General features: G+C 38.7%; 1 protein-coding gene and 1 non-coding gene across 2 annotated transcripts in view; both read right to left on the bottom strand.

Moving 5' to 3' along the window:
- ZFR (zinc finger RNA binding protein) overlaps nt 1-27,207 on the bottom strand; it is a 53,389-nt gene that overhangs the window by 20,366 nt on the left and 5,816 nt on the right. The window contains exons 3-14 of the mRNA XM_063295773.1: nt 22,924-23,206; nt 20,997-21,141; nt 18,807-19,025; nt 17,174-17,421; nt 10,298-10,489; nt 9,867-10,149; nt 8,039-8,232; nt 6,939-7,058; nt 4,746-4,891; nt 4,382-4,544; nt 1,921-2,126; nt 661-811 (exon numbers count right to left, since the gene is read on the bottom strand). Of these exons, the coding sequence (XP_063151843.1) occupies nt 661-811; nt 1,921-2,126; nt 4,382-4,544; nt 4,746-4,891; nt 6,939-7,058; nt 8,039-8,232; nt 9,867-10,149; nt 10,298-10,489; nt 17,174-17,421; nt 18,807-19,025; nt 20,997-21,141; nt 22,924-23,206 (2,350 nt within the window). The remainder of the gene's footprint in view (nt 1-660; nt 812-1,920; nt 2,127-4,381; nt 4,545-4,745; nt 4,892-6,938; nt 7,059-8,038; nt 8,233-9,866; nt 10,150-10,297; nt 10,490-17,173; nt 17,422-18,806; nt 19,026-20,996; nt 21,142-22,923; nt 23,207-27,207) is intronic.
- LOC134492656 (small nucleolar RNA SNORA66) lies at nt 24,994-25,133 on the bottom strand. Its single transcript, XR_010067511.1, has one exon. It is a non-coding gene; the product is annotated as a small nucleolar RNA SNORA66 (small nucleolar RNA).

Genomic DNA, 27,207 nt, shown 5'->3' with positions numbered 1-27,207 from the left:
TTTATCATGCATTTGCTTCAAATATATACACTGAAACATATTCAGTACATTAAAGATATAATTGTTAGTAGAATATGAAATAAATAATTCTCTTTAATACCCAACTTGGGTGGTCATGTGTTTAAAATCTTGCAGGCAAAATGGCATTACCTAAAAATAAGATACTCATGGGTATTAAATTATAAATTACAAGGAATAACATCTCTCTTTTTCCACGATCTATGGTATGCTGAAGGCAGCACTGGAGATGGGAAAAATGGAAGGAAAAGGAGAGGAAAAATGAGGTATTAGGCAAGAAGTGGCCACTGGTCTTTTTGAGACCCTACACGTTTACATTATGAGGGAAAGAAGATCACTTTAAGCTTAAAAATGTCTTCCAAAGGATTTGTCTTTTCATTTCAAAACAGAGTGAAAAGAAATAAAAAAACCCTTTCCAGTTGGCATTTTCCAGAACCTTGGGTTACTCTTACCCTCTACTCCAACAAATGCTACAAATCTTGCCAGACATAGACTATAATACTATTGTGCTGTAATTACCTCTATTTGAAAAATAGCTCGTAATTAATTTACCTGCTTTAAAATAAATGAGAGGGATTTTATTTACTCTCAAAATCTTTAATCTCTATAAAAATACAAACCAAAGTTAACAACCATACATACAGCAAGTTGCTTGGGTAGACTTTCAGCAATGCGACTCAATAATGTTTTAGTTGGTTTCTCAGCACATAGCAAGACAAGGTTGACATTTCGGTCCCCCCGAAGAAGCAAACCTTTAGCCAACACTCCTACTCGTAGGACTCCTTTCAAAGCTCTGTGTAAAAATTAAGGTTCCATTAGAAGCGAAGTATAACCAATTTTCACTGTCATTAAGAAAGTATTAATAAAGCAATAGAAATCCAATACTTATTATATTCTAGATCAGAGTAAGCAACATTTTTTGCATCATATCTTGTGTGATATGCCAAGAACCACATTCAAAAATTGGACATGACAGAAAACAATGAGCAGGATTAAGAGATGTGGTAGGGATAAAACAGAAAGACACCAATTACTGAATATGTAAAATACTAGCTTTAAAATAAAACTTCTGTCTCCAGCAATGGTTTGTCTGATACTTCTAAGAAAACCAGCTAAAAGGCATGAAAGCTTTTATAGACGACTTAGCACTCTCTTTTGTATTTTTGCTCCCATGTGTATTTTTTCTTAAAACTGAAGATACATTGCTCAGAACCATACATACCAAAGCAAATCCAATACAGGACTCCCAGGCAAGCAGGCTGGCGGGTGTGCAGGTGCTGTGGGGAGATGCCACAGGCAGACGCTCCAGAGCGCAGGTCCTGCAGTGGGGTGGGAGTGGGGGCTGCGGGTAAGTGCTCTGGAGTAGATGCTGCGGGGAGGGGGGTACCACGGGCAGGCAAAAAAGCGGCGAGAGCAGGAGCAGCTTCCAACTTCCTGCTGGCTTTCCCACTGACTTTGCTTGTGGGAAGCCAGTGGGAACACTGGAAATCGCGACCACGTGGCTATAGCTCGCTGCGAGGTCGTAATCGCAAGCCAGGCACTGTGCACCCAGATTGCGATCACGTGACCATGAGGATGCTGCGCCAGATGCAACTTCACAGACTGGCCATAGTCCCTCTTGTTCAGCGCCGTCATTAACTGAGCGGTCGCTGAACACGTGGTCCTAACTATCTGTACCCTGATCACAGAAACCAGGATGTCTAGGTACAGACCTTGGAATTAATAGTAAACAGGAATCCTGATAATAGGTTCAGAATAAGCAGACAGGAATTCAGGGCAATGTTATCATCCCAAGCACAAACTGTGGTTCTATTTTGCATTATTTAGTTTGCCAAACATGGCTGACCACAGTTTTCAAAATAAAAGAAGTGAGATAAAAATGAATGATAAAAAAAACCAGACCTGTCTTTACTGCCTTCTTTTTTATCATCGCCTTCCTTTGTTTTGTTTTTCTCGTTATCAGTCATGTTATCCGATACAAGTTTCAGGGCCCGCTCAGTGATAGAAACTATCTTTTGGACTGCCTGGAGCTCCTCCTCAGTTGGATAGATAGCTGCATGTTTGGTCATTACATAACGGTCATCGGAGGAGTCTGGTCGACGTAATGGCTACAAAGAGAAATTGATTCTTAAGTTCAGTCAGCTTCCCAAACAGTTGGGCGTTACTACTTTCCAATACTTGCTACTCATTTTAAATACTACCTCACTCTTTAGAAGAACAGATCAAGAAGGCTTGTATGCTCTTAAAAATATGAACGTTAAAAATAGTTGGCGTAAGTCTTCCACATAAACCACTCAGAAGGGCAATATTGGAACTGGGCTTTTCTGCTCAGGGAAGGAAATGAGGTGTTAAAGAATGGGCTTCAATGCTCTCATGATTAATTAAAAATCAAAAGACATGAAGATAAAGGAATCTGAGGCAGACTTTGTGCTAAGGAACGTTTGATTAGCATAGATGTGGCTGAACAATTGGAATAAGCAAAGATTCCAGCTTAAAAAAAAATCAAGGAGTGTGGGGCTTAATTTTTCTTTGTGTCTGCCACTCCTGCAGTAACTGAAAGAAAATCAAGTTTAGTTCTACTATTTCAAGCTACTAGCCTAAATTTAAAATGATCGTAACACAACAGCATTTTTCCTGATGTAGTTACTTCAGTCTAACAATTTAAATGGTAGCAAATCTTATTTCTGAGATTTTTGTATTTCTAATTAAAGTCTTCTAGGAGTACAGCTTAACTTTAGGTGGCAGCATCTGGAAAAGCAAAGCAGGACTAGCCTTGGATAACTGGATAGGAGATCAAAAGGAAATCCAAGGTCTGAGGATACTTGGATACTGAAAAACATCTGAAACAAAGGAAATGACAAGCCACTTCCATACTGCTGCCAAGAAAACAAAATGGACATATATACCGTATGTAGTCAATCTTGACTTAAGAGGAACGTTAAAATTAAAATCTGTAGAATTGATTTTTTTTTTGGTGGAAGAAAACCCCGTTATTAAATATTCAGTGTGTTTTATAAGTAGAATTTATACATATCAGTATTTGACATCAATGAGTTCGAAGGAGCTCAGATATAATCATGATATGATAGCAGTCATGCTACAAAGAAATTTCCAATAGCAATCTTCATTTTTACAATACAGCTTCTTACAAATGAATTATAATCTCTTAATTTACTATCAGAATATTGTTTAATATTTTTGCCTATAGAAAATAATGTGACCGTAAAAAAGCTAATTGTCATATAATTTTTTTAAAGGAAATGAAGGTTCTTGGAAGTTGTGGAATAAACCATACAGTCACCATGCTGTAATATATCTTGCTATAATAACCAAGATTTAACACAATTTTAGTACATCCTACAATATACTGGTTTCATAGGGATTAGATTTCAGAGTGAGAGCGCCAGTTTGGTGTAGTGGTTAAGGCACCAGGTTAGAAACCAGGAGACCGTGAGTTCTAGTTCTGCCTTTGGCACAAAGCCAGCTGGGTGACCTTGGGCCAGTCACTCTCTCTCAGCCCCAGGAAGGAAGCAGTGGCAAACCACTTCCGAAATCTTGCCAAGAAGACTGCAGGGACTAGTCCAAGCAGATGCCAGGAATCAACACTGATTCCAAGGCGCATGTGCACGCACATGTGTGCATGCACACACAGTAAAGATGAATTCAGAGTTAGCTAAGGTTTGGTAGCCAAGATGCACTGTGCAACCCTGGCTGACATTCTGAGTCTCCATCTCTTCAAAGTCTGTGGTAGCAAATGTATGAAGGAAACAGACAAAACTGGTATTTTCCACTAATGAACAATGCCATTATGACCAGACAAATTGATTTCTAGCAGCCATGATATGTTACAGATACTGTACAAGCAATTACTTCGACCACATTACTGGTTTCATTAGATGTGGGTAGCTAGCAGTTATTCTATGGGATTCAAACCCTCTGCTGAGAATTGAACTCATGGACCTTTGTCCTTAGGTGACTATTCAGTGCATTAGCTTTAGGAGCTATCCAGGTCCTGGAGCTCAGCAGCGGCAAAATGTAACATCTCTATCTCTCTGCTCAGAGAGTCTAAGGGAAAGTGGTTTGTATGTAGCATTCTGATAGCCTCAGATACAAGCAATTTAAGTGGTTGCAATAGGCTATTAAAGTTCTATGATTTGTTCTCAAGAGCCAGAACAAAATACAGTTAAGTGTCACAAAAACTACCCTTTCTCATACCAATGCTTCTTTGCTACAATAAGCATTAACATAACTTGTTGCTGTACAGTAAGATCTTCCAATAGGAAATAACCCTAAAACACACACAGGCCAGTTATACAAGGAGTCGGTATCAAACATGTCAAGTTTTAAGTAAATGAGTACTCACAGCTGGTCCCTGTGGCTGTGGTGGCATTCCTGGTCTAACGCCAAGTAGTCCAAGAGGGCCAGGAGGCCCATGAGGATATCCTCCTTCAGGTATTCTACGACGATCATCCCAGTGATGCTGTTCATCTTCCATCCTCCTCCAGTACATGTCTTCCTCATAGCGTCTGAAGTATACAAACCAAATCACAATATATCAAATATTTGTCTGTTTGTCGGTCTATCTCACATGGGCCCTAACTATGAAGGATTCTTTCCTTTGGAAAGAGGGGACTCTTATCAGTTAAACGTGGTCCCTGAACAAAAACCCTCCCACAAAAAAAAAGTTCAACTGAGCATGAATTGCGTTAAGCTAGCTGGCATACTACCTCATTTCCATTCTCCATCGTTCTTCTTCTTCACGCCTTCTCCAGTATTCTTCTTTCTGCATTTGCTTTCTCATCTTTTCTTCTTGTATCTTCCTTGCCCGGATGCTGGGTTTCACTTCTACTTGTAGGTCTGGATTTACTTTTTTCTGTTTTAAATATGAAGATTTTGAATACTGCACATTTATCTAAGACTTATTTTCCATGGGCAGAGCCAATTATTTACACGATGTTAAAACTGCAACTGTACATATACATGTTATCCCTTATATGTTTTAAGGAGCAAGTAGGAAGCTATAGTAACATTCTTTCTTCATTTTGTTTCATATATATGAATAGTTTTATATGTTAATCAGCCATCGTGATTTGTGGGTAAGAAGAAGAAAGCTGATACTCAAAATAGATGGGTGTATATAATTGCTTCCAACAGCATATATTTTATATTATTAACAATAAGAAAGGAAAAAAGACAATAAAACCAACAGAATACAATAGGGGTGTGCAGCCTAAAGTATGAGCTAAGAGCACTATTTTGAGTGTTCTAATTTTGGAACAAATTCTCCCTTTTGGCTTTTGTCAAAAGCCTGGGACAAAATGGGCTGGTTTATTAAGTTTGTTCTTCTTTTTTTTTTTTTAAATACCTCCATTTTACTGCAAGTTCCTTGATATTATTCACTGAAGCTAAGAGAAAGGACAGGGAGAGACACTTAAGCATAAACTGATGCCTGACTGATAACTAAGTTTACTGCTGTTTTAAAATGTTTCACTATGAAAGAGTTTGGAAGTTTCAATGCAATATTTTATTTATTTATTTATCAAATTTATATAGCCTCCCATCTCACAAAACAAGCGACTCTGGGCGGCGTACAACAAAGCTAAAACAATTAATAAATACCTAAAGCCAGTATCATTATTGTTTAAAAAAAATTAAAACTATAAAACAGAACTAAAAACAAACAAAACGAACAAAAAAACTCAACAAAGGGATGTTAATAGTAACAGAGCCATCTCACTAGCTGACCCATCCCCTGGGGTCCCCAGGCCTGCTGGCATAACCAGGTCTTGAGGGATCATTAACAGCATTACTAGGATGCTGAGAATTTAGGATATCCAATGCCAATACCAATGTTGCTTTATTTGCTTATTGAATTTTGATGCAAGCTATCAAATGCAAGAATTGTACACTATGCATGTAAACTTGAAACAAGTCTGAATCCAAGAGGCAGATAAGTTTATATTTACTTTAGCGATATTAGCCATATTAAAGTGAATCAATTGCTGAGTTTTTGCTAGGCCCAGATTTGTAGGTGCTTGTAGAGGCAGGCTGCAAAAAGGGTGCTTAACTGTTGCCTTTACAGGTTTATTTTTAAAAACAGGTTTTTCTGTGCATAAGGTGGTAGGTAGCATTCAATATGGTGCACTGGCTTTAGGACAAAAAACAAGGGAAAACAGGTTTGTTTTAAATTTCCTTATCCCATATAGTGCAATATGCCACGTTCTGAATGCATTTTATTGGAAAAATCCCACTCAAAATATTCTAGTGGGGCTATTTTGTTTTCAGTTTGTAACAAAACTTTTATTATTGTTTAGTTCTGCGCATGGCCTAGAATGAAGAGCTTACATACTCTGTGAAATCAGAAATACAAATCTTTCTAAGAAATTAGTAATAGCTCTTAAAGAATTTTACTTTGATGGTATATTGTAGCTCTGATGTGTCCTGGAGCATGATACAAAAATGCTTAGAATTGTTCTAGGGTAAGCTAACATACGATATTCGCAATTAAATGTTTTCTTGTTAGATGCTGCCTACCCTTCTGTCTTCCAGAGCTACTGATATCTCACTGGTATAGCCTTTTTTCTGTCAAACAGTAAGTATAACAGTGAATATGTATCATTACTGCAGTGATAGCAGTGGAGAAATATTCAAAACAAAGCATGCTGTTTCAGATTGCTGATTCTGAATTCTCTTTGTATGAAATAGGTCTTACAACACGCAGCCAAGTACTTTTCAGTAAGCATGTACATGTATTGAAAATGTCATATAAATCATCTACTATTTAAGACATCCTTTTTGCAGCCTGCCTCTACAAGCACCTACAAATCTGGGCCTAGCAAAAACTCAGCAATTGATTCACTTTAATATGGCTAATATACGTTTATTTGTAACCCCCGTAACAGACAAAAACAGACTTTCACCTTATACTGTAACCGATGTCGCCTTCCTTTTAGATGCATCTCCTTAGCATTAGGATCATTAAAGCTGCATTCACAAAGCTTGCAATGGAAACGAATCACCTTTCCCTCATCATTCCGAACCTTTGCAAGAAAGAAAATGTAATATCAGCTACAGCTCCTTCCACCTTTGCTATTACTTGCTAACAAGCCTGAAAATACTTTTCAAGATAATGACTGAGTTCCAGGATCCCTACTAGTCCAGAAGGGAGAAATCTATCAACACAAAGCTTTCTTTTCCTCTGCAAAAACAAAAGCACTTCTACCTCTTTATCAGTCTGCTTAATAATCTACATCGATCTCCAGTCTACTGAATGATACAGGCCCAGTAGCACTTTCCAGGTAGAGGAATCTGACTCCTAACTCAAATGTATTAGAAGATATTTTATAGATTGTGTTGCTTTTTAAACTGGAATTCGGTTACATCATCCAGAGCCATTGTTTCAAGTAATATAGAAATAACACAATTCAGTTTTTGTTCCTGGCAACAGAGGTGTCATGACTCACGTTAACCCACTTCTGCCAATACAACTCTGAGATGATGGCACTGTTATTTAGGAAACCTAAGTGACAAGCTAGTCTCTTTTTCCCCCCTCTTAATGATAGTTAACATTCAGAGATACTAGACAGACCCAAATGCAGCAGTAATACTTCCAACATGCTGATGTAAAATACAACTATTACCACAAATTTGAATGTACAAAAATATCACTGTATCTGCACTGCACAATTTCAGAAGGAGTATCTATTAGTTGACACTCTAACATCACACTGCTTTTTAATTTTAAAAGACAAAAGCTCTACCATATTTTGGTATATACACCAATACCTGTTAATTTATCTTTTATTTATTTATCAAATTTTATCACCGCCTATCTCCCTCCCTGTTGTCTTGCATCTGAATGAAGAATGCTCCATATCTTATGCAATCTTAATTGCTAAGATAAGGATGCAATTATTCTTTTCTCAAATAAATAACAGCATTGCAATTTTTATGAAAAAAGATACAATGTTATGCTATGTAATATATCTAGATTTAATCAATATAATTTTTAGAGTAATACCTCTTCCACATAGTCATGACCAACAGGCTGGACCTCGCTCTGCAAAGCAGCAAGAGCTGTAGGAGTTACAGGTTCAGCAGATGTATCTGGTTTAGCTTCCTGCATTTGTACTGTGGCAACAGGGGTAGTCTTGATATTTTCTACAGCTTTCATTTCATCCACTTTGCTTCCTGTTGTCTGTAATTTATTGCCACCTAATATAAAACAGTATAAAGGAAAAATAAGTATCACCCACAAATAATCCTTTCCATAGAGGTAGTCCTTGACTTATGACTATTCATTTAGCGACTGTTTGAAGTTACGATGGCACTGAAAAAAGTGACTTATGTCCAGTCATCACACTTATGACCGCTGCAGTGTCCCCATGGTCACGTGATCAAAATTTGGGTGCTTGGCAACTGACATGTATTCACGATGGTTGCAGCATCCCGGGATCACATGATTGTCATTTGCACCTCCCCAGCTGGCTTCCAACAAGCAAAATCAATGGTTCACTTAACAACTAAGTGATTCACTTAATGACTGCAGTGATCTGCTTAACAACTGCCACAAAAAAAGTCATAAAATCAGGTGTGGTCATGTGATGCCTTGCTTAACAACCACACCACTTTACAATGAATTTTCTGGTCCCTATTGTGGTTTTAAGTTGAGGACTACCTGTAGTTTGCTGAGGGGGTTGGGAGGGTTGATGTGATAGGGCTACAGTAATGCAGCTGGTTCTCAGGAAGGAGGGAGCAGATTCCAAGGAGGGGAGCGAGATAAAACACAGTCCAGAGCTGGAATGTGGGATTCAGAGTAGCCATGTCCTAGAGCCTTCTAGGTTATTTCCCATTAGGTTAGATGGAGTAGCTTTAGTCTGGCAAGATTCTGTTTATATGGTATGAGCAAATAAAAGAACTGAAGTTTGGCTGGATTGATTACCTGTCATTCTTGGGCTGAGCCTGACAGTTGCCCTGAAGCATAGAAACTTGCTTTCTGATTGTCCATTCTTAACTATGTTTTGTGCTTTTATATATTCCTTGTAAATCATTGGGAGACTTAGATAATTCAGGACATAAAAAAATAATCCAATAAAATAAATAAAACAAAGTTGTCAGGAAAGTCCAATCATTTATATCTATGTCAACCACTGAAAATACGCTGCCCAAATGACATTTAGAAGGCTATTACTCTGGAAGCTCTTTTCCTGGCCGAAGGCTACAAAACAGTTCTAACTAGCTCTATGGATCGAACAGCTCTCTGGAACCTGGTGCCCTCCAAATGTGTAGCTTTACAGAATTCTCAGCAATAGCCATGTTGGCTGGGGAATTCTGGAAAAATCTACAAATAGGGGAAGTAGATGAATCCTTAAACCACAAACAGCTCTACAGGGCTCTATCAGGACCCTGGAGAGCTCACTGCAGAGATGTAGAGGCTGGATTAACTCTCAAGGAGAGCGATTATGAAGAGGGCAGTACCAGATGATGCTCCATCCCTAATTACCAATTCTAAACTTAACAGGCCTATAGAACTTTTAAAAGTCGGAGATCCCTACATGGCTTAGAAATGTTAGAAGGGTCAACTTCTAAGACTAGGCTATTAAATCTGGCATTTAATTAAAATTTTCCTCAGCACTTGATTAGCAATTTTGAAAATTATTTGTAAAGATTTCTGGGAATGGTATAGAATGGAAAATATCTATCCAGTTAAACAACTTCATTCTAAAACCCAATCACTAGCAATCAAAAACAAATTAGATATAAAATATACTGCAATTGTATAGTTACATATAAATACGTTTATAGTGTTATAGTTTGCTAAATTTCACAATAAAGATTTCTGTACTTGCCAACGAAGTTGATTTTGGGCGTAGATATCTTTTTTACAGCAATGTTAGTTGGAACTATTGTAGCTTTGTTGTTTGTTGTTGTACTAAGTAGCACATTGGCAGAAGGAGTAAGAATTTTCACTGCCAAAGACGTAACAGAAGAATTCACAGTGCTGCTGCCAGTGGCGATATTTGAGGAAACAGCTGCTGGCTTAGAAGACGACGTTGCTGACGTAGCCTGGGTGACAACATTTGGTTCGGTGGAAGGAATGGGCTTGCCAAGTTTAGTGTGCAGCTTAACCACCTAGAACCGTTAATAAAAAAAAAAGGTCACTAATGATTTAACAGGAATTATAAACATGCTTATACAGAGCAGGTTTATATTGCTAAAAACTCAAAAGTTGATTTAAAAAGTCTATGAAAAAAGGGAATTGAGAAGGGGAAAGACCTACTTTTTGGTGCTTAGCTCCACGAATATGAGCAGCGTAAGCATCAGCCCCTGTGCAGGACACATCGCAGAGCTCACAACGCAACTGGTTCTGAGTCCCACGGGCAGAAGCACTATTGCTGGCGGTGTTCTGGGATACTTTCAATGCTGCCTCTTTTTTTTTATGCTTCTGTCCCTCCAAATGTTCTTTATAAGTCTAAAACATAAAATAGATTAGTACACTTGTTATATTGTTTAAAGTGTTAAAAAGAATGTAAACAAGAGGAGGTAATTCTTAGGTTTGCTTTTGAGGAGGTACAGGATTTGTGATACATGTCATGGTTCTTAAAATCAGAGGCTGCTGAAATGTTCTAAAAATAATGGTTATTGTCCATGTAATTTCAATAGACAGTTTGGCTTAGCAATATAGAAAATTTAATAGCACAAAATTACATCTTATAGTGGGTAACTCCTCCCAATCACTTCAGTTGCCAAACCAGGCTTTTAGCAACTGTTATTGTGAGAACGTGCCTATCCTGACCTTCAGAATGACAAACTGTGACTCTTAATAGCTTATGAGATATTTGAATGTAGAAAAACAGGTCATGTTTTTGTATTGTTATATACAGAGACATATCTTAGGAGAAGTTTCAAAGGCTTCTGCACCTACCTGGCATGAATACTCGGATGGGCTTGGATGCTTCCCTACTATAGAAAAAGGACCTTCATGTGAATTCCAGTCTTGCCTTTTCTTATTGTGGAAGAGGCATCTGATATATACCACTATAAATATATACCACTAGAAAGCATCCATTCAATTAGCATCCCTGAACCTGGATGAATGATAAAAAGCTTCTTTTTGGAGAACATAACTATTAGCTCCATGATGCCATGTTGACACAACTGGTACCAGGAATACCACATCAGTTATTTTAGGGACTCGAAAGTGGATGCAGTTCCCTTGACGGGAAATAGCGGACAGCTGATTTCAGAAAGTCGCCGCTATATATAGGCTGGCCTCAGTCCCATGGAACGAAAATCTCTCTGTTCAAAATTGCACCCTTCCAAAATGATGGTGTAATGATGTATTAGTTAGAAAATGACTAGTTTGTGTATTGCACTAAATCTCTTTGCCTGTAGTGTAAACTCAGCAAATTGTGCTCTATTCAATAAACAGTGGTTAATTGAACCAACACATGGTGCAATGTGTGAACTCTGTACAGGTATTGTGAAGTCCATCTTCTCCCAAAATGTAGCTACCAACAGATGGAGACATTGCTTGCTTGTTAAACTAAGAGCTCACCAATGCTCAGAGGTGGCTCTGTCCTTACGCAATAATTAAACGATGCAGATAGAACCTAGCATCTATAAGGTTCATCCTAGTTCTGTTATCTTCAGCAAAGGATCGTTACCTTGTCATGGTGCTGGAGCTTGAGCACCTCAATGATGCCATGAGCTAAACCGTGAAGGGCCACCCAAGATGGGAAGGTCATGACAGGTCAGACTAAATGCGATCCCTGGGGAAGGTAATGGCAACCCACCCCAGTATTCTTGCCGTGAAAACTAAATGGATCAGTACAACCAGAGAGATGTCGGTATGCCATCGGAAGATGAGACCCCCAGGTCAGAAGATGGTCAAAATGCTACTGGGGAGAAACAGAGGATGAGTTCAACTAGCCCCAGACGTGATGACGCAGCTAGCTCAAAGCCGAAAGGACGGCTAGCAGCCGACGGTGCTGGTGGTGAACGGCAAATCCGATGTTCTAAGGATCAACACACCATTGGAACCTGGAACGTAAGATCTATGAGCCAGGGCAAATTGGATGTGGTTATTAGTGAGATGTCAAGATTAAAGATAGACATTTTGGGCGTCAGTGAACTGAAATGGACTGGAATGGGCTACTTCACATCAAATGACCACCAGATCTACTACTGTGGACAAGAGGACCACAGAAGAAATGGAGTAGCCTTCATAATTAATAGTAAAGTGGCTAAAGCAGTGCTCGGATACAATCCAAAAAACGATAGAATGATCTCAATTCGAATTCAGGGCAAGCCATCTAACATCACAGTGATTCAAATATACGCCCCAACCACAGATGCTGAAGAAGCTGAAGTAGAGCAGTTGTATGGGGATCTGCAGCACCTACTGGACAACATGCCTAAAAGAGATGTTATTTTCATCACAGGAGACTGGAATGCTGAGGTGGGCAGTCAAATGGCACCTGGAGTTACAGGTAAGCATGGCCTGGGAGAACAAAACGAAGCAGGACATAGGCTGATAGAATTTTGCCAAGACAACTCACTCTGCATAACAAACACTCTCTTCCAACAACCTAAGAGACGGCTTTATACATGGACTTCACCAGATGGACAACACCGAAATCAGATTGACTACATCCTTTGCAGACAAAGGTGGCAGACATCTATACAGTCGGTAAAAACAAGGCCTGGAGCTGACTGTAGTTCCGATCATGAACTTCTTACTGCACAATTTAGGATCAGACTCAAGAGATTAGGGAAGACCCACAGATCAGCTAGATATGAGCTCACTAATATTCCTAAGGAATATGCAGTGGAGGTGAAGAATAGATTTAAGGGACTGGACTTAGTAGATAGGGTCCCGGAAGAACTCTGGACAGAAGTTCGCAACATTGTTCAGGAGGCGGCAACAAAATACATCCCAAAGAAAGAGAAAACCAAGAAGGCAAAACGGCTGTCTGCTGAGTCACTAGAAGTAGCCCAAGAAAGAAGGAAAGCAAAAGGCAACAGTGATAGGGGGAGATACGCCCAATTAAATGCAAAATTCCAGAGGTTAGCCAGAAGAGATAAGGAATTATTTTTAAACAAGCAATGCGCGGAAGTGGAAGAAGACAATTGAATAGGAAGGACAAGAGACCTCTTCCAGAAAATTAGAAACATTGGAGGTAAATTCCAGGCAAAAATGGGTATGATCAAAAACAAAGATGGCAAGGACCTAACAGAAGAAGAAGAGATCAAGAAAAGGTGGCAAGAATATACAGAAGACTTGTATAGGAAGGATAACAATATTGGGGATAGCTTTGATGGTGTGGTCAGTGAGCTAGAGCCAGACATCCTGAAGAGTGAGGTTGAATGGGCCTTAAGAAGCATTGCTAACAACAAGGCAGCAGGAGAAAATGGCATCCCAGCTGAACTGTTCAAAATCTTGCCAGATGCTGCTGTAAAGGTAATGCCAGCAAATTTGGAAAACACAAGAATGGCCATCAGATTGGAAAAAATCAACTTATATCCCCATACCAAAAAAGGGAAACACTAAAAGAATGTTCAAACTATCAAACAGTGGCACTCATTTCACATGCCAGTAAGGTAATGCTCAAGATCCTGCAAGGTAGACTTCAGCAATTCATGGAGCGAGAATTGCCAGATGGACAAGCTGGGTTTAGAAAAGGCAGAGGAACTAGGGACCAAATTGCCAATATCCGCTGGATAATGGAAGAAGCCAGGGAGTTTCAGAAAAACATCTATTTCTGTTTTATTGACTATCCTAAAGCCTTTGACTGTGTGGACCAGAACAAATTGTGGCAAGTTCTTAGTGATATGGGGATACCAAGTCATCTTGTATGCCTCCTGAAGAATCTGTATAACGACCAAGTAGCAACGGTAAGAACAGACCACGGAACAACGGACTGGTTTAAGATTGGGAAAGGGGTATGGCAGGGCTCTATACTCTTACCCTACCTATTCAACTTGTACACAGAACACATCATGAGACATGCTGGGCTTGAGGAATCCAAGGCTGGAGTTAAAATCGCTGGAAGAAACATTAACAATCTCAGATATGCAGATGATACCACTTTGATGGCTGAAAGCAAAGAGGAACTGAGGAGCCTTATGATGGTGAAAGAAGAAAGTGCAAAAGCTGGCTTGCAGCTAAACCTCAAAAAAACCAAGATTATGGCAACCAGCTTGATCGATAACTGGCAAATAGAGCGAGAAAATGTAGAAGCAGTGAAAGACTTTGTATTTCTAGGTGCGAAGATTACTGCAGATGCTGACTGCAGTCAGGAAATCAGAAGACGCTTAATCCTTCGGAGAAGAGCAATGACAAATCTCGATAAAATAGTTAAGAGCAGAGACATCACACTAACAAAGGTCCGCATAGTTAAAGCAATGGTGTTCCCCGTAGTAACATATGGCTGCGAGAGCTGGGCCATAAGGAAGGCTGAGAGAAGGAAGATAGATGCTTTTGAACTGAGGTGTTGGAGGAAAATTCTGAGAGTGCCTTGGACTGCAAGAAGATCAAACCAGTCCATCCTCCAGGAAATAAAGCCAGACTGCTCACTTGAGGGATTGATGCTAGGGAGACTGGATGTTGATGCTAGGGAGACTGGAAGGCAAAAGGAAGAGGCGCCGACCAAGGGCAAGGTGGGTGGATGATATTCTAGAGGTGACAGACTCGTCCCTGGGGGAGCTGGGGGTGTCGACGACCGACAGGAAGCTCTGGCGTGGGCTGGTCCATGAAGTCACGAAGAGTCGGAAGTGACTAAACAAATAAACAACAAACTGTATGTATCCTGAGACGTGAGGTGGGCCATGAGTTATCAGCACCTTTGTGAAATCTTAGGGGTTTATGATACACTGAAGGGAAGAGCCATGCTTTGATAACAGGCTCACAGAAATTTTCTAACTGGCATGTAAATGGGTACGTGTGGAAGCAGTCCTCTTGCAGATTTACAGATAACCGGCAGTTCTCCCTTTGACGGCATGCCACAACGGAGAGTAAGATTTCCATGAGAATTTGGTACGTGACATAACAATTTGTTCTTTTGGGCAACTACAAAGACAATTGGTAGAAATCTGAGTATTTGTTGGTAGGTGGCATGGTTCAGTTGCTCTAATTTGGAGCACATGTTGGTAGGTGGCATGGTTCAGTGGCTCTAATCCAAGAATACAAGAGAAGCATCCAATATGTGGATGTTTCCCTTGTATTCTTGATCTCTAGTGGCAAAAAGGACAAAGAATGGAAAGCATGATGTGAGATATGTAGTAGCATTTATACACAGGTATCCTACGCACTACTGGTAAGACCTTTCTTTTAACTTCTGTTTCCATTTGATGTCCTCCAATGCCTCTTGGAGCAGTTTCTTCCCTTTAAACTGGCCTGCAATCACAAGTGGACTGCACATTTCAGGTTTTTTTAATCAAACTTATGTCCTAGTTGTAATATCCAAGGACAATTTTCTATCAAGAAATTAAAATACAATTTAGACTGACATCCACTATGAAGAATGGAACTTCGGCCAGCTTATTTACCTTGTCTTACTTCCTTCAGTTCTGGAATATAAGCTAGAGAAGCTGCTTTGATCACATGATACAGTGGTTTAAAAAGGCTGTGAACCCATCAGATCTATCTACGATCCTGCAGTACTTTGACATATAATGTGACCAGAGCTTCATCTAAGTTTTATTAATAGATTCTGTGTAAACTGGTCCGCATTCCAAAACAGTATGTGTTATGGACTGTATTTATTGATCACAGTAGTCAACCAAAAAATGGATTCTGGATTGTATCAGCAAATTCTACACGTCAAGACATCTGTTTGTGAGCTCAAGCTTAAGTGAATGTGGGTCATCCTGCATGACAATAGTCCTAAACACAAAAGTAAACCTACAACAGAGTGACTGGTGGAGAACAAATTTCATGTTTCAGAATGGCTGAGTCAAAGCCCTGATCTTAATCCAATTACAATGTTGTGTCTTGATGGAAAGTCAGCTCTTCATGAAAGTCAGCCCCAAAATATCAGCGAATTAATACAGTTCAGTAAAGAGGAGTGAGCCAAAATAACTGTAAGCTAATGAGTAAGAAACATCTGGTGGAAGTCACTGCTATTAAAGAGGTGCCATTCTGAATCTAAAGCCCTACTGGGAAAGGATGGTAGAGACACTGAATGCTCCCCACCACAGGCTTCCATTTCCATTGTCCAGCTTGCCTAGTATCCCGAAAGGTGGAAGTAGGCCCATTTAGTTCCATGAGATGCACTGTTTTTAACTGGCATGCCTACTGCTGTGGCTATAATGGCTGGATCCTAAGGTTCCATGATTGTACATGCAGCACGTACTTGGTGTTCTGGCAGTTCCAGTTGTTCCACAGGTCTAATGTACCTAGGGACAATATTGGGCTGCCTCACTGTTGCCCTACTACTTCTTGCACACACAAGGAGCAGAAAGAGAAAAACAAAGAAAAATAGAAAGCTAGGTAATGAGGCTGGGAGCATTCTAATGGCATATACAAGATGGAGCATAGCCCAGCTGGAACTAGGATAGGCACTTTCTCTTAAAGTCAGGCATGCTATCAAAGCAAATGGGAGGAATTACTCACCAGGGCTGTGTAGTACTCCAGTTTGACTCTTTAAAAGGTGCTCTGGAGTACACAGAAGTGTGAACACAACACCTGTTGACAGCCTATTAAAACAGCCTTGTCTGTTTCCTAGATCATTTGGCTGTAGCCACATGATCCTGAAAAAAAACATAGCTGCTTTAATTATCCAAAGTGCTGCACATTGCTATTATCCACTATTGGATGCCCTCCTCCACTCTGGAAAAAGTAAAATGCACTCAGTTCAACTTTTCTAAAAAAAAACACCTCATTCCATTATTCATTCAGTACATTGCTTTTTACTTTTTTACCAGTCTAGATTCCCACAATCAACAAAGGCCTATGGTGTGGATGGAGCAAGTCTAATGAAGTTCTTCGGATTCTGAGCAATGTCTTGAATAGATTTACTATTTGTACTAAAAAGAAAAATTGTAATTTATTGTAACTGAAAAAGCCCTGAAGATTGTAACTTCTTGAATCTCCTTGAATATTTCCAATATAGACATTGTTTCATTTAAAGTTTAGTGGAAAAATTTCTGATACCTGTGGTCCAGCACAGCTGATTTTACAAACATCACAATAGTGGATCTGGGGTGGTTTAGGAGGCTGTTTTGGTTTCAACTGTTTATTTTGGAATGGTGCCTTTTTAGTAAAGGTGGTCCCTGTCCAGGCGGCTGTTGCAGCGGCTGCGGCTGCTGCAGCCGCTACTTGTTTTTGCTGCTGCTGCTGCTGCTGATAGTAAGATGATGCAGCTGAATACACCGCAGCTTCATAACCAGAGTAAGATGTACCTTTAAACAAGAGAAAGTTCAGGTCATATTTATGAGGGATACAACCCACAATTCATCTTTTAAGGAGGGTTTCAGCATTAATATAGCATTTGCTAAAAAAGGTTTCAACTTTTAAGGAGACTTTCAACATTAACATAGTACACACAAAGTTGGTAGTTTATTTATCAAATTTGTATGCCACCTGACTCCCAATGACCCTGTGTGGCTCGTAACAACTAAGACAAGGGAAATATAATAATAACCAATAAAAAAAAGTAAAACATGGCGAGAATATCAGATTGGACAGGAAAGACGCAAAGTGTTTTCGCTCTCCCTTGCCCAAGACCTTGATGAAGAGCCACATCTTTAAGGCTCTTCTAAACGTAACAGGGTGGGGGCCATCCAGATTTCAGGGAAAGCCTCATTCCAGAGGGCAAGCTACAGAGAAGTTTAATTTCATAGCTACATGAAATTAAACTTCATCTCAATCTACATGGGCAAGAAATGTCAGTGAAGAGAGGAGTGACTTGCAATTTATAAAATCAATTCACTGTAATACCAAATCAATAGCATCTACATTATAAAAGCATCCATAGCATCAGTTGCTGCCTTCAATCTGAACATCTTCCAAATATATAGACTTTAACTCTTGGAATTCTGCAGCCATTGCTGAGAAAACAGTGAGTTCAAGTCTATACAACTAGGGAATTTATTTATGCTCTGAGATAGGAAGGGGTGAGGCTGGAGGATTAAGGATTAATATTTTTTTGTTTCATCCATATATTAACCCCCCTCTTAACCTGTTTCCAGTACTGTTTCATTCAGGAATCACTATCAAATAATTCCACAAAGCCTTCCCTCTTTTGTATTTATATGATGAAATCTGAATCATGTGAGTTAATTGTCCTTGTTAAGACATAGTGTGATTTGCTTGGTTCTGATTATGATTTATAAATTTACACCTTATAATAATAATAATTTATATAATGATTTACACCTTATAGCATATTGTATATATTATATTCATCTAAGACATTTCTCAGCATTATGTAGACCACTGTAACTTTTAATAGATACACATGACGTGTCTGCTATGAATTAAACTAAGGCAATCTGAAATTGGCTTCTTGTTTCCACAGAGTCATGGTGGAGCCAAAACAAATCTAAAAGCTACAATCCCACAGTTACCACAAAGTAGGCCCTGACACAATGCAACTGACATCTTAGGAAATATGCATAGGATTAAGCTGCACACCATATAAACCAAACATTCCAATGTAGTTTGAGTATAAAATCTAGTTTTGCTACAAAATTCCAGATAGGTCCCATGCAGTATTTTTACAGCTCTGATTTCCCAATTATAAACACCTGACAAATCATTTCTGTACTCTTTAGGCATTACTCACCGGAATATGTAACTGCTGTTGTACTGTACGTGGCACTTTGAGTATATGAGGGAACCACAGTAGCTGCAGCCGCAACAGGTTGCACAGTGGAAGATACAGGATATATAGAGAACGTCGTAGTAGCTGGACTTGGAGTGGCTGGTTTTATGGCTGTTACCTGTCGCGTTTGCTGGGCTTGAGTGTACTGAGTAGCTCCTTGGCTATAACCAGCCTTTGGAGCTGGCAAGACCAAGAAAAAGTTTGACATTAAAATCAAGAATTCTCCAAGCTATAATTTTCAAAAGCAATGTTGTTTCATTTTTTCTCTATCTTTTCACTGAGTAATATAAAAATAAAAGTACAAATCCTACTCCATCTTTAGGTTCCATAAATAAATATTTACAACTTTTCAGTGTGACAGCATACCTTTCAGTAAAAAAAAAAAAAAAAAAAAAACACCCACGTATTACAAAGTAGCACAGGCACAACTGCAGAAAAGGTTGGCATCCCGAGGCTTAAAAGTTTGTATGGCTCAAGATTTTACTGTATATGTCAACCAGATTCCAAATGCCCAGGAGAACAAAACGAAGTTTGTAACTGTTACCTTTTAATATATTTTACTGAATAGTCAACCTATTTACAATAATACTTTTTTGTCTAGCAAAGTATATCATTTGACTCGAGTATAATATCTTGAGTTTAGGATGATATATTAGTTATATTAATAAACTGAAATCTGCTGAAAATTATCAGCACAACATAGTGTTAATGAACTGATCTGCTAAAAAAGACTGAAAAATCCTTTGGCCACAGCAAATTTTAAATTTGCTCAAAAGCACCCATTAAGAGACCTCTGCCAGTTCATCTACCCCCAAAACATGAATATATGAATATATAAATATATATACTTTTCTGTGTGTGCGCTCTCCCTAAGAAAGCTATAAACCTTCTTCATTTATGGAAATCTTAAGAGTGGTAAAAAGTGGTCTAGGACCTGTCTATTGTGCACTCAAACTGCTCTTTCTTTGAATGAGGAAGGCATAAATTAATACTTGGGTTCTGAGAATCTTTAGATTTTTTTAAAACACTAACCTAACTATAATGTAACTACTACCATTTCAGCCACAACGTATCTTTCACTACTAGGGAAAGTGATCCTACCAGATACGACAGTGCTGGCATGCTCTGGGTCACTTCTAGCAATCAATGTCATCTGATGGGACCAAGAAGTGTGCTTTCTCTGTCATGGCAGCCACCCTGTGGAACAGTTTGCCCCTAAGATTCAGATGGCGCTGACCCTACTGGCCATAATGCTCTTAAGATCTATTCCCTTGGGCACTGGGAGAGTGTTAAGTGAGCCCATCTCTGAGGATGGATGGTAGCATGTTGATTAGCATCCTTAGCTGCCACTTTGTATTGCTCCTTTGATATACACACACACACACACACATATTTGTTTTTATTTTGTTTATACTCTGCCCAGAGTCATCATGAGTTGTATGGCTTTACAAGCTGAAGAAATAAATGAGGTGAGTAATAGCTGAACCACTCTGTGCCATGCATCCTGCATGAAGCAGTTTTATCTGTGTGGGAGAAGGAGGGAGCTACTGACTCCCTATATCCTGCACAGAGAAATGGATCATATCAAGAGATAAGGGCCTCTCTCCCTTATGCCTGATAATTATTATTATAGTAAACTCTCAGTTAACCAGCACTCATGGGGACTGGTAGATGCCAGATAAATGTAGTTTCTGGTTGCTTGAGAGTTACTATTAAACCCTAATACCCACTAGATGGCAGCAGAGAGATACAGATTTTTTTTTGCCGGTTACTTGAGTTCTGGTTAACTGGGAGTCTTCTGTATTTATCACATTTGTTAAGACACCTGACTCCAAAAAACTCTAGGTGCCTTACAAAATATCAAATATATAATGAAAACACAGTTAAAAATATAATATAACCAAGCATAACTACCCAGAAAAGCCAACAACAATAACATTAAAAAAAATGACAGAGGCTTCACAAGTGCCATAACCCAAGCCTGTGCCTAAGCAGGTTAAGCGAGGAACTAGACTCAGTCCCTTGACCAGATCTTTTTCCGAATCCCTGAAATAAACTATTACTTGGTTTTGAGGATCTTTAATTTTTTCTTAAATTATAACACAAACACAAACATTTATATTAAAAAGGATTTGAAAGCATGTAACTCACCTGTTTGATAGTATGATTCAGCAACAGAAGGCTGTGGTTGGGCAGCAGCTGCCACTGCAGCTGCAGTTGCAGTGGGTTGCTGATAATATTGCTTGCTGTCATAAGCTACAGCCGGAGCAGTAGATCTAACATAGGAATAGGAGTCCTGAAGAAATACATTGGGGGGGGGGGGGGAATGAAGATGCTGGTTTTTCCTTTCAACACATGGTTTTCAGTTGTAAGGTAAATTAACTACCATAATAGAATTTACATGAAGGAATCTTTGCAGGCCCATGTGCTTCCTAAAAAAATTCTTTTGAGGTTTGTGAAACTCTCTGGAATATGGTACAGACTGGAAGTTTTCCCCTGTGGAATCATCTCAGAATCCAAGACTGTATTTAGCTAATTCCCCTCTCTCAACTGTTTCCCTACCCAATTCCAAGCTTTTAAGAACGCAACTACCTGTTGCTATTTAGGTAGTTCAAGGGTTAACTGGAGACAAGGAATGAGAAAATTTCCTTGTATAAATTCGAAGTTACATTATCTTAGGATCTGAGCCATGGATTACTACTGAATCATTTTGATTATTCTAATCACTTCAATGTTGATTATGCAGTAAAAGACCAGAACTTTTGAAGACCAAAGTACACATATTTCCTGACAACATTAGGCAAGGTAAATACTAGACTAAGTTCAAGATTTGGTAATGATGCACTTCACCATAATATGGTTAACACTTCAACATTAATTCCAAGAAGACCACTTAATATCCAAACCTTCAATATTTTATCCTACAAATTGAAATGAAATAATTTGAATAGTTTTGAAGGACATGTTCAAGCCTATTCTGAGAATTGTGTGTATTCTGTAAACAGGCATTTCCCAAAATTGTAATTTTTCTCTTCTTAATACATGAAGTTGTGATGGCTAGATCTTTAACATATACTGAATAGAAATAAGGGTTATACTAGACCAAACCTACCAAAAACCAGCTTAGAAATCCCAGAAAAGGCCAAAATGAGAATAAGCTGCCTACAAAATTTGTATAGGTATATAACTCAGCTCTTCTTTGATATAGTGCTCTAAAGTCTATAGTGCTCTAAAGGACATTCTGAGGCTTAAGCTTCCCAGTTACTTAATGATTTAGAAATATATTGTATGCAAATTTATAGGCACGCCTACATTAAATAAATAAATAAAAAGATCTGAGCTGAGAACTGATTCAAATTACATTAGATTCAGCATGCAATCAATGTGTAATCTGTTGCCTTTATTATATTTTTTCATATGTACTATGGTTTAATTCTGAGAAGTTCTTTAACACTGTGCATTCAGAGAACACACAAAGCATTTTATGCATATTCATTCTTATTCCATACTTATCCAATTACTCATTTTTAATAAGGAAAAACTGTTTTGGTTTATATATATTAATCCATGAATACTTGGGTTTTGGCTTTATGAATTCATCCACTGAAATTGTAAAATACTATAGTTTAATTAGTAGTATAAACCCAAAAAATTCTTGGTTATACAGTATTGGGCTTCAGGGTGTAGTGGCTGTAATCTAGACAACAGATTTCCTGATGTTTCACCAGGAGACCAGCCCTCATCAAGCTGCACCAGTGAGAAACCAGCTTGGCTAAAGACAAATCAGAAGTCAGGACACCTGGCTATAAAGACAGGAATCCAGTCAGTCCCTGCTCAGTTGCCTGTACTCTGCATAGCAGACCACCCTGCCTCTGAAGATGCCAGCCATGGTTGCTGGTGAAACATCAGGAAATCTGTTGTCTAGACCATGGTCGCTAAACCCTGAAGCCAAACACTGCCCAACAGTACCAGCTGTGAAAGCCAACACAAGTACATTCTTGGTTATTCAATAAACCATGGTTAAGCAAAGCACTAAACTGTACCATTAGCAAATGATACTTTATCCATATATACTTACCTGGTAATTCTGTGTAGTGACTGGTGGAGGTGGTGGTGGAGCTTCTTGCTGTCTCTGTGTATAACCATAATCAGTTGCTGTATGTGCTGTAGGGTATCCTCCATAGGCTGCAGCTGTTGCAGCAGCTGCAACAGCCACTGGAGCAGGCCTGGCTACTGCAACTGTTGCTGCTGCTGGGGCATAGGCTGCAGTAACTGTGTGTGCAGCTACAGGAGCCTGATGAACAGTGTAACTTGCAACTGTAGTTGGATGGGAATAAGCTACACCTGAAGCCGGCTGCTGGCTGTAATAGGAAGAGGCCAAGAAGTATCATTATGTAGTAATGAAGCCTGATACCCAGCAAATATGCTCTTAAAAAAACTGTTCAAGTCTAGGTGGATCTGAGAATGGTTAAACTAAATTAGAAATTCAGTATTATGGATCTACCTAATAAAGTACAGTATATATTAAGTGACATGTAATTATGAGCACCCATTAATGGAAGAGTATCTACCAAAGGAACAGATTCCTAATTATCCCTCAAAATTAGCTTCAGAGAGTTGTATTTGAAGGGCAGAAATTCCAAAGGTTCAGTTGTTTATGAGGTAGAGCCCACGTAAGTAACATTTTACTAAAAGTTTTTAATAAGGCCTAATTTTATACCCTTTAAAAAGCAGTCACATATAACAAATTCATATTATACACCTGCAGCTTAAGGTCAAATTCACGAAATGTATTCTTTTCACTCATATACAGGTAGTCCTCACTTATTGACTGCAATTGGGACTGGCAATTCTGTCACTAAGCAGTGTGGTTAAGTGAAACACCATGTGACTGTGCCCAACTTATGACATCAGTTCTGGCTGCAGTTGTTAAGCATGACATGACGTGACTGTGACTTGTGACTTCCTGCTGGCTTCTCCACTGACTTTGCTTGTCAGAAGCCGGCTGTGAAGGTTGCAAATGGCGATCATGTAATTGTGGGATGCTGTGACTGTCGTAAATGTGCTCCGGTTGCCAAGTGCCTGAATTGCGATAACGTGACTGTGGGGATGCTGTGACAGCTGCAACTTTGAGGCCCGGTCGTTAGGTCTCCTTTTCCAGTGCCATTAAACGCTTGATGAATGAGTGGTCAGTAAGCAAGGACTACCTGTATAGAATAATTTACAGCATAATCCTATGCATGTCTACTCAAGTCCCCATTATTTAAATGAGATATTATCTAAGGAAATATAATTTTTTTAAAAAGAAAAAGTATTTTGAAGGAGTATATTTTAACTAAATAAGCATTAAACAGCTTGTAGATCAGCCACAGATCAGTAAGAAAAGCACTGCAATACTCAACCTAATTATGAAAAATTATTGCAGTATTAATGCTTCATATCATCTTGTTCTTCACAGCAAATAGAAATGTAGACACAGGCTCTTGGGAAATTGAAGGTTGGTGGTTTGATTTTTTTTCTTTTAAATTGAACAACTGTATCACTTTCCAAAAGGACTACATGAGAAACAGCAGACAAATCTCACAGAAATATAACAGCTGAAAGGGAGACATATCTCACATAAGCATGAAAATAATTAATGCAGAGTTGCAATTAATTCATTTTAATTATGTAAGCTGCCCCAAGTCATTGAGAGTCAGACAGCCTTCTACATCTAATAAAATAATAAATGTACAGTAAGCAAGCCTGCATGTAGAAACCTACTCTGAATTTTTATGTAGTATTCAGTAATTTTGGGTTTGTTTACTAATATAACTAAGAACTATTCAATTGCTACAATAACAAAATATTTATACCCCTTGCAACATATTTAGCAACTCTGAATAGCAGATTTGCAAGAATTATCCAATATAAACTAAAACAGCAAAGCTGTTTAACCTTTTAACTTCAATCTAAGTCATATTACAAAAAGAGGTAATAAAAAGTATACAAAGATACTCACCACTCATCAAAATATATTAAGTCATTATGCTGATTCACAGAATATAACATCTTTATATTCATTTTATAATACTTAATGATAAGATGTGGAATACCCAAAGAAATTCAGTAAGAGAATATTTGCAGTGTTTTATTTGGTAAAAATATGTTTTGTTATAGCACAGAATAAGTAGCCTTAGCAGTTTTTCCCCCCCTAAGGCAAGTATGGTTCTGTTACAATTTTTGTTTTAGCAAATCTGTTCCCCTTGCTTCTGCAACATCATGCAGAGCCAGTGATCGAATTTGCAAGATCTCATACTTGGAAAGTCTTAAAATTCTAAGAGGACTGTCAGTCACCATTCAGAGTTTGCCATTTCAGTCATGCTCTATCTTGCTTCTTCTCCACCATATATTGGCCATGAGCCAATTATGTGTGTCATAAATGTTTTTATTTAATTAATTCATTTCACTGAATTTATTATGGTTGCCCATTCCAAAAGCCTCTGGTTTTGTACCCTTGTAGTTATATCAAGTTATCAGAGCTGTTGGGCAGCCTATAAATTGTATTAATAAAGTCAAATTTTATATGGGCTCAGTTTGTAAAGAAAGTTGATACTCTTCTCTATATTTATATCACAAAATATCTAAACTGACTGAAGCACTGATAAAATGGGGATTATTTTATTCTCATGATTATTCTAAGTAATTGTACTCTCTAGATAAAACTGCATTCTAATTAAAACTTACTTCCTTCAGACCAATGTCCTAATTTACTACAGGTAGTCCTTGTTTAGCGACCACAATTGGGACTGGCAACTAGGTTGTTAAGTGGTTGCCAAGTGAAACCACAATTGTGCTTATGATCTTACTTCAGTTTTCCTTTGCTTCACAGACCTATCAAGGTTGTAAATGAGGATTGGTCACAAAGTTACTTTTTTGCTTGCTTTATAGACTGTAATGGTATGTGGGAGTGACCTTGGGAGACAGGGGAAGAGATGCTGCCTAAAGAACAGTCAGATAAGTGGGGGGGGGGGGGAGCAGCTGCATAAGGGGCAGAGAAAAAAACTCAGAAAGGAACCTCCCTAACTTATCAGGTTGTAAAGAGAGACCAAGTAGGGGGAAATGAACCAGCTCCTTCCACATCAGGCATACAGGACATGAGGGGGGGGAAGACCAACAGATTCCTGAGGGAGGGGCAGCTGTCACCTCAAATGAAGCAGATGATTTACAGGACACCTGGTGTGATCTCGGAGAGTTACCGAGAGAAGGGGGGAATGACACAGCTACATTTCGTTCTCACAGCCCACAACCTACTTCCCCCGGGAACTCAGGGGGAGGATGAGTCTGAAAGGGAGGGTGATGTAATGGTATGTGGAATGACCTTGGGAGATGGGGGAGGGGGTGAGAAATGCTGCCTAGGGATAATCAGATAAGGAGGGGTGGAGCCCAGGGCTGCATAACAGACAGAGAAAGAAACTCAGAAAGGAACCTAATTTATCAGGCTGTAAAAAGAGATGACAGGAAATTTGTACTTTCAGACCTGCAAGATTGTGTTAATATTGCCTTACAATAAAGCAGAATTAGCTCGTTTGATCCAGTTTCCTATCTGGTCTACCTGGGACACTGACATAGACCTATGAAGGTTGTAAATGAGGACTGGCTGCAAAGTTAGTTTTTCATCATTGTCATAACTGAGAACGGTTGCTGTATGAGACAGCAACTAAACAAGGACTACCTGTATTTTGACTAAATTCACTGAAGAATGTAACAGGTAAATTATGACAACTGCAAAGACTTACCGACTTTGTACCAAACCTGTACTGCAGCATAAGCATTTGGTTTTAGTTTTTAAAATATCTTTCCAAAGAACAAAGGGACGAGATTATTTATCTGTAATATATATAGGGCATTTATACTCTGTCTTTTAAGTTAAGACCTACAAGGCAACTAAAGCATCTTGATCAATTGATTCCCACATGTTTCAGATCTGTTCTGTGGCCTACATTGGCTGCCAATATGCTTCTAGGTTCGATTCAAGGTACTCGTGGTTACTTATAAGGCAATGCATGGCATGAGGCTAGGTTATTTGCAGGACTGCCATATAGAAGATAACATAAACTGCTAATAGCAATTTAAGGCATCATGTTACCATCTCAGTGAATATGATTGTTTGAAATAAAATGTTTATTCCTAAAAAGCCACTCATATGTTTATTCATTTATACTTCAAAGTAGAGATTAAACTCTAGGTGAATTTTGATACAAAATTTGATTTATAGAGTTCAGTGGATGAGAGACTTTCATAGTTTCTTCCATATAATAGACATTAAGATCTTCATGAAGAATCCATGATAGGACAAGAGTATTATTTATACAGTATTATT

Source organism: Candoia aspera, chromosome 2 (genome assembly GCF_035149785.1).
Source record: "Candoia aspera isolate rCanAsp1 chromosome 2, rCanAsp1.hap2, whole genome shotgun sequence".
NCBI classification, from domain to species: Eukaryota; Metazoa; Chordata; class Lepidosauria; order Squamata; family Boidae; genus Candoia; species Candoia aspera.
The sequence above is the reverse complement of the archived record's forward strand: the minus strand, read 5'-3'. Positions and strand labels throughout refer to the sequence as shown.